The sequence below is a fragment of the Cervus elaphus genome, chromosome 21, assembly GCF_910594005.1.
Source record: "Cervus elaphus chromosome 21, mCerEla1.1, whole genome shotgun sequence".
NCBI classification, from domain to species: domain Eukaryota; kingdom Metazoa; phylum Chordata; class Mammalia; order Artiodactyla; family Cervidae; genus Cervus; species Cervus elaphus.
Window position 1 is genome coordinate 5,950,134 of NC_057835.1, and position 6,865 is coordinate 5,956,998.

The following is a 6,865-nucleotide window of genomic DNA, read 5'->3' on the forward strand; positions in this document are numbered from 1 at the left end:
GGGAGGTGGTGTGTATGTCATGAAAAATCTTTATATTTGTATGTAAACAAATCAGTCTCTCTTTGTTTGCATTTGGATTTTGAATTACATATAGAAAGCCTGTTTCCACACCCAGGTTATGAAGATACTCACATATTGTTTCTCTGGGTATTTGTATAGTTTTAGTTGTTTAATATTTAGTTTATTCTCAGGTATGATGTATGGATGCATGGGTATGGATCAAATTTTGACTTTTTCTAAGTAGTCACTTATTTGTTCACAAACCAATTATTTTTTAAAGGTTCAGCTTTGCTCCAGTGAGTAGAGATTCTGCCTTTATCATACACTAAATTTCCGTATGTTCTTGGGTATATTTCTGGTCTTTTTATTCTACTTCATTTGATTGTCCATTCACAGGACAGTAACACACTGTTTAAATTTTTTTTTCTTAGAAGTTATATTTTAACCTCTGGTAGTACGAATTACTCCCACAACTTAATTCTTTTCCTAACTGATCTTGAATGTTTTTGTTTACCTGTCTTTCAACTTGTCCAATTGAAAAAAAGATCACTGTTATCTTTATGGTAATCACATTAATTAAAAATCTTATAAATTAGAAAGAACTGATATTTTAATGATATTTAGAGTAAGGAGTGTTTTTACAGTTGTTCAAAGCTACTGCTGCATCTTTTGGGAGTCTGGTGAATTTTCTTCCTCTAGATTTTGCATATTTTTAGTCAGATTTATTTTTAAATATTAGGTCCCTCTTCTCCAATAGTAAATAAAAACTTCTCTCCCGTTGCAGCCTCTGGTCGTCTATCGCCTGTGTATAAAACGGCTATGATTTTCACTTCAGTTTCATATTCTACTAACTTATTGTATGATTTTTATTGATTTTGCTAGTTTACCATTGATTTTTTAGGGTTTTTGAAACATAATATTTAGTTGCAATAGAGATTGTAATTCCCACATTCTCTTGCCTCTACTCGTTTTCCTTGTTTATTTTCATTTTCTTGTGTCTCAAATACAACGTTAGGAAGTACCGATCCTTCTGTCCAGCACCTTTGTATGACTGTCTCCAGCACCTTCCCATACAGTTAAACTCCTGCCTCCAGGGCTGATACACACAGTCATGTTATTGTATAATATGCTGTTGAGTTTGGTTTGTTAATATTTTACTTTATTTAAGATTGTTGCACTCATCCAAAAGATGCTCTAATTTCCTTGTTAGTATCATCGTCAGGTTTAGCTATCAGTATTGTGCTTGCTTTGTAAAAGGAACTTGGAAATTTTACTTTTTGGGTCAAATTTGGTAATCTGTATTTTTCACTAGGAAATACTTCATTGCATCTGAATAGTCATACCTATTCCATGTAATGACTCTTTGGTGACAATTCAATCAACTCTGCTAAAGTGATTTATACCCAAGAAAAAGCGCCCCGTTGAAATGGACAGTTTGTTGAGCTTGACAAATGTAGACACTGATAGTGCCACCATCACAGTCAAGACAGCTTGTTAGTTCCTCAGTTTTGTGGATCTTCTCTATTTCATTTTGGTTTCCTATTTCACTAAATCACACTCTTGGCCTAATTTTGATTTCTTTTGGTTTAATTTTTCTTTTTCCACGTTCTAAATTTAAGCACATGGTTTCTTGATGTTTCAGCACATCTTCTTTCATAACATAAGCCTGTAATCTATCCATTTTCCTCGCATTGCCCACTTTCTTTTTAAAATAGAGGATTGTCCTGATTTTATTATCCTTCAGTTGAAGGAATTAAAAAAAATAATATTATAATTCCTTGTTCAACAGATGAACTAATGAAATGTAACAATTCAGAAATAGTTGGGATTTAAAAGTTTATCTTCTTTGTTATAGATGTTTAGTTTAAGTGGATATGGTCAGAGAACATGGCCTGTGGGGTAATTTATTGTTAAATGATAAAAATCTGGACATTTGGAACAACGTGAGCGTATGAGACTGTTCTGTTCAAGGTTGGGCAGAAGACCTTGGTGGCGTTGGGGGGAGGGGACAGGTTGTGAAGGAGAGCAGAGTCCTTTGGGCTCTGCGGCGTGTGGCGTCCACACGCAGCCTGACCCATGGCTGGACCACACGCGGCGGGTGGGAACGTGCAGTGCTCAGGTCTCTCTTTAGGGCACAAGGAGTGGAAGCAGCGGCAGGATGCCCCCACACCAGCACTCCCTCCTTCGTCTTCACAGTCCTTCCCTGACACCTTTTCAGAGCCCCGACCTCTTGCGGGCCATCTGGGGGACACCCAGGTTCCATCAGTGGGATCAGGTCCCACGACAGGACGAGGACAGGGAGAACCATGCAGGCAGATCCGGTGAACAGAGGTCAGGGGATGGGGAATCTATGAACGTTGGCTCACCAAATCCATTTTATAGTTAAAGTTAAGGTAGTACAAACTAAGAGAATCAGAAACTCAATTATGAAGGACGTGGGGCAGAAGGGAAAGGCAAGGCGTGATCAGATGGAGACAGCATTGGGCACATCTGAGTGTCGGCACGAAGCTGGACACCTGCTGGAGTGGAGGCTGTAGCGGGATTTGAGTTTCCCAACAGAGACTGTGAAAAAAGACTCCAGTGGCCAAAGAATCTGCAGCAAAAATCCTGAAGCTGAGGATGGCTACAGTGGTGCCTGCACCTTGGTGCAGAACAGCTTTGGGTTGGGTGGCCACGTGTTGCTAGGCCCGGGGAAAGCGGGAAGGTGTGGTGTCAGGAGGCTTGTGACCCAGCATTATCTCAGGTCAGAGGGACTGGGGGAAGCCGAGTGGCTGAGGACGGCTCCAGCTTCTTCTCAGCCCACCTGCTCAGCCACCATGAGACAGCTACTCACGGCTCAAGAATACCTTTTTCATGTGGTTGTCAATCATCTTCATCTTTCCTTCACTCATTCTTTACTCATTTATCCATTTATTCAGGAAAGTTTCTGATTTCTAGCTGAGAGTGTGCCCAGAAGGCCTACAGTCCCAGGCCCCCTGTCCAGAACAGAGACCAGGACGCTCAGCCCTCAAGATGCCCCTCTCCATGGAGAGGGAAGCAAAGACTGGCTTGCACAGAGGGCAGTGGGGAGACAGGGCGTGGTGGCCTCTGACCCAGGTCACACACACAGATCCTAGCTTGGAGGGAAGACCCCAGCTCTACCGGGTGACCGTTTCCCTTCTGCACTGGCCTTGTGGACCTGCCTAAACTCAGGAAGTGAGATTCCTTACGCCTCAGTGGGCCAGGAACCTCACGCGGGGAGACGGGAGCAGTAGATGGTGACCAGTTTGCTTGGCCAGCCCAGGGGACCTGACGGGGTTTAAATTCAGCATGAAAATACACGCCCTGAGTGAAGGGGAGAGAGGCCCCTCTTTAAGGTGGGCATTCTGGGACTCTCATCCAAAGACCTCCGGGTCACCCCAACCACAGAGGTCTGCTGAGAGCTGGCCGAAGAGCTGGAATCTGGGCATAGCGGGTAGAGACGAGGAGGAGGCAGGAGGGGGTGTGGTCAAGCAGTGACTTTATTGTCTCTGGAAGGAGTGACGGTCACGGTCCCCCTGCAGGACTCTGCTTGAGCCAGGGACAGAGGTGGCCAGGATGGTGGGCGTGGAGGGGCTGAGAGCACAGAGCAGATCAGAGCCAGAGCCAGAGCCACCCTCTGGCTTTCCCCACCTCTTTTCCCACAACACTGGCACCTGGACCATCCATTCAGGGCAGGGGCTGTTACCCCAAGCTGAGAAATGTGCACTCCTTACTCCCCTCCAACACAGCGGGGGCTACAATCCCAGGCTGTGTGAGTGAAGGGCCCCTGCTGGGGACAGGAGAGGTGGTCAGGCCCATGGTGAGGTGATGGCACCTCCGACCACCTCAGGGGCCTGTCCCACCCAGGGTCTCAAGAGCGACGGGGGCAGGGTGCGCTTTGGGCTGAGGGAAGGTGCTCACAGCAGGACCCAGAGGAGGCTGAGGCCCACCTGAAGCAGGAGCCCCCGGGAGAGGGCCCAGGGGCCCTCCTGAGGGGCGGGGGCCCCGTTGCAAAGAGATCTGGAGCAGCACTGCCGGACAATCTTGCTGAGCTCCCTGGAGTCTGACAGCCATTTGAACTCCATGTTGGTGTTGGGGCACCTGGGGGCACAGCGCTTGCTGAGCAGGATCTTTACCCGTAGTCCTGTGGGGAAGGGGACAGCATCCAGGAAGAGGAAGAGCCCAGGGTGGGTGGTGAAGGCCAGTCCCCAAGCGGGCACTGACACCTTCTCCTGACCCTTTCACAGGCCAGGCTTTGCGAAGTGCTGGGAGCACAGCTGCCCAAGGTCACCTTCAAGGTCACAGCAAAGGCAAGGTTCAGGGCTGCTGGCCCTGGTCTGGGCTTTTCCTTGAAGCCACGCACAGCCTGGACACCCAGGCAGCCAGGGGCCTGGGAGTTCTAGGGAGATGGGGGAAGCTGAGCAGAGAGAAAAGGGAGGGCGACCGGAGAGCTGGTTGTTCCCAGCTGGGGCTTCTGTCCCCCCTTCACTCAGAGATGTGCAGAGACCTTGGAAGGAAGCTCCGGAGGGAAGCAGGACACTCAGAACAACCCAGTTGCAGAAGAGAAGGTCGTCTTGGAGGAGACCTCCTCCTCATGCTGTGCTGTTGTGTTGTGTGTGTGTGTGTGCTGTATCTATTGCATGTATGGTATTCACTATGTTGAACCTTATTGTATTGTATATATGACAATTGCACGGGGCCTCCCAGGTGGTGCTAGTGGTAAAGAATCCACCTGCCAATGCAGGAGATGCAAGAGACTCGGGTTCCATCCCTGAGTCAGGAAGATCCCCCTGGAGTAGGAAATGCCAACCCGCTCCAGTATTCCTGCCTGGAAAATTCAAGACAGAAGAGCCTGGCGGGTTGCAGTCCCTGGGGTCGCAAAGAGTCAGACACAACTGAGAGACTGAGCACGCACACATATGACAACTGTATGCATTGCTTTACATCATATCATGGGCTGCCAAGTGGCACATGGTTTAGTGACACCCCAGAGAAGGAGAGAGACTGGCCAGCCCTCTCCAGAAGCCCCCAGGCTCAACCTTGAGCAGCTGGCCCCTCCCCTGTGCTCAGGATGGGGATCAGGCAAAGGCGGGCGCAGGCCGGGGTCCCCTGAGGGGAGCCTCCATCAGTTCCCCACTGAGACCCCAACGGATCCAGAGCCAAGTTCCCGGAGTCCCCCTCCGTGCTGGCCAAGTACTCACTCAGGGTGATGATCAACTTGTGGGAGACGCAGACCTGGTCAGTGGAGGAGCACGCTGTAGGCAAGCAAAACTCCGGGCTCCTGACCTTGAAGCACTGGTAGCAGCTCAGGTTCTTCCCTGCGGGGCAGCACCAGCGCGGAGGAGCGCGCTGCGCACCCGCCCAGCTAAGGGCGGTCTCCGCGGGATGTGCCCGCCGCCCCCAGGAGCCCCCGCAGCCGACAGGGCCGTCCTTACCTGGCTCTCTGACTCCGCTAGCAGGGTCCAAAGACGTCAGCAGAGCCCACAGGGCTAGAACCAGCGCCCCCATGACACCACCAGCTTAGCCTGAGGGGGAGTGGAGGAGGGAGGCGGGGCAGAGAAGGAGGCTTTGCCCAGAGCTCCCCAAGTCACACCCGCCCATCCTCTGGGTCTCTCCGCTCTGGACCCCTCATTTGAGGTCAATCAGATCCTAGTTCTCATGGGACGCTCTCTCCCATCCTGACCCCTCCTCCCGCCCCTTCCCTTCCCAACTGCAGGGAACTGCCCTTCCAGGAAAGTCAGCCCTGCTCCGGGGAGGGTTTCCTGGGGTCCGTGAGGATGGCCGCTTCCTGCTGGAGCAGAAAGGGGAGAAGGGGTTTAGGGAAGGCGTCTCCCCTGTGGCTCACCCCCTCCGTCAGGCTCCACCCGGCGGGTACTTCCTTCTCTTCCTGTAACAAATCCTCCAACCTCACCTGGAGACCAGCGGCTCTCAGGGCCCTGCCTGAGTCCAGGTGTGGCAGGAGATGCTGCCCTCTTCTCTGACTCCCGGGGACCCAGTCTCCAGAGGCTGCACCCTGAATGCAGAGCCAAAGCCCAGAGGCTCTCACCTGGGTGTCTGGTAGCTAGGTGGGTTTTCACACCACTTCCTGCCTGCATGTTTCCCCAGGCCCTTTCTTTTTTCCTTCTTGCCTTTATTTCCTTGATCATGCCCCGCTGAGCACCTGTGAGGGGCAGGCGGGCAGGGTGTGGGTCCCGGATCTGGATTTGCAGCAGGGGAATGCCTGCCCCCAGGGGTCCGGCAGGAGAGTGGGTAGAAGGACAAAGGGGGTGACTACTAGGCAAAGGGGGGTTGAGAGGGGCTGCCTCTGGCCCCCAGGTGACCTCTGCGACACCTCCACCAGCGACTACCGGGCCTCAGCACCCCCTTCAGGCCCAGTTTCCCGTCACTGCAGGGAGGGGATGTGCTGGCTGTTGACGAGGGTGTGCAGCTGGTTGGGATCATTTCCCCTCCCAGTGGTCCAACCAGAAGGACTGTCCCCCGCCCTGTCTTGCCTGGCAGGTCCCAGCCTCCACGTCGGGGGTGGTGGAGCACCCAGAGCCTCTGGTCCCTTTACTGGGCACCGCTCCAGCCCCTCTAGCTGTCCTGACTTTGGCCGGGTGTGGGCGGGGCTTGGAGGGGTCCAGAAGGGGTGGGACTGGACCCGCCTGGGGGGGGATCTTGGTTTACATTGCTTGTTTATTCGTTTGCCCTTTCATGCAGTGATCCAATTGAATGTGAGTCTGGGACCTCAAACCGGGGGGTGGTGTTGGATGTGGGTGTGATTAAGCAGGCTGGGTGGGCGTGGGGTGGGCGGCCGGGACAGCTTTGCACGACCCCACACCTCAGGGTAGTCTCGAGTTAAAGCCTGGGCCCCACTGGGGAAGGG

The 6,865-nt window shown here is 52.0% G+C and overlaps 1 protein-coding gene across 1 annotated transcript; it reads right to left on the reverse strand.

Annotated features, from left to right (window-relative positions):
• Positions 1–3,890: 3,890 nt before the first annotated feature.
• Positions 3,891–5,978, reverse strand: LY6L (lymphocyte antigen 6 family member L). Its single transcript, XM_043880043.1, has 4 exons — positions 5,912–5,978; positions 5,436–5,525; positions 5,202–5,318; positions 3,891–4,144 (listed from the first exon to the last, which is right to left on the reverse strand). The coding sequence occupies exons 2-4, from the start codon at positions 5,506–5,508 to the stop codon at positions 3,918–3,920; spliced, it is 417 nt and encodes a 138-aa protein (XP_043735978.1). The 5' UTR covers positions 5,509–5,525; positions 5,912–5,978; the 3' UTR covers positions 3,891–3,917.
• Positions 5,979–6,865: the final 887 nt, after the last annotated feature.

What these genes read in the sequence shown, in the direction of transcription:
- LY6L (XM_043880043.1), bottom strand. Translation starts at nt 5,508, where the DNA reads ATGGGGGCGCTGGTTCTAGCCCTGTGGGCTCTGCTGACGTCTTTGGAC. An exon ending in TAGCGGAGTCAGAGAGCCAG is followed by an intron (nt 5,319 to 5,435) that starts GTAAGGACGGCC and finishes GCTGCCCCGCAG; the next exon opens with GGAAGAACCTGAGCTGCTAC. An exon ending in CAAGTTGATCATCACCCTGA is followed by an intron (nt 4,145 to 5,201) that starts GTGAGTACTTGG and finishes CCTTCCCCACAG; the next exon opens with GACTACGGGTAAAGATCCTG.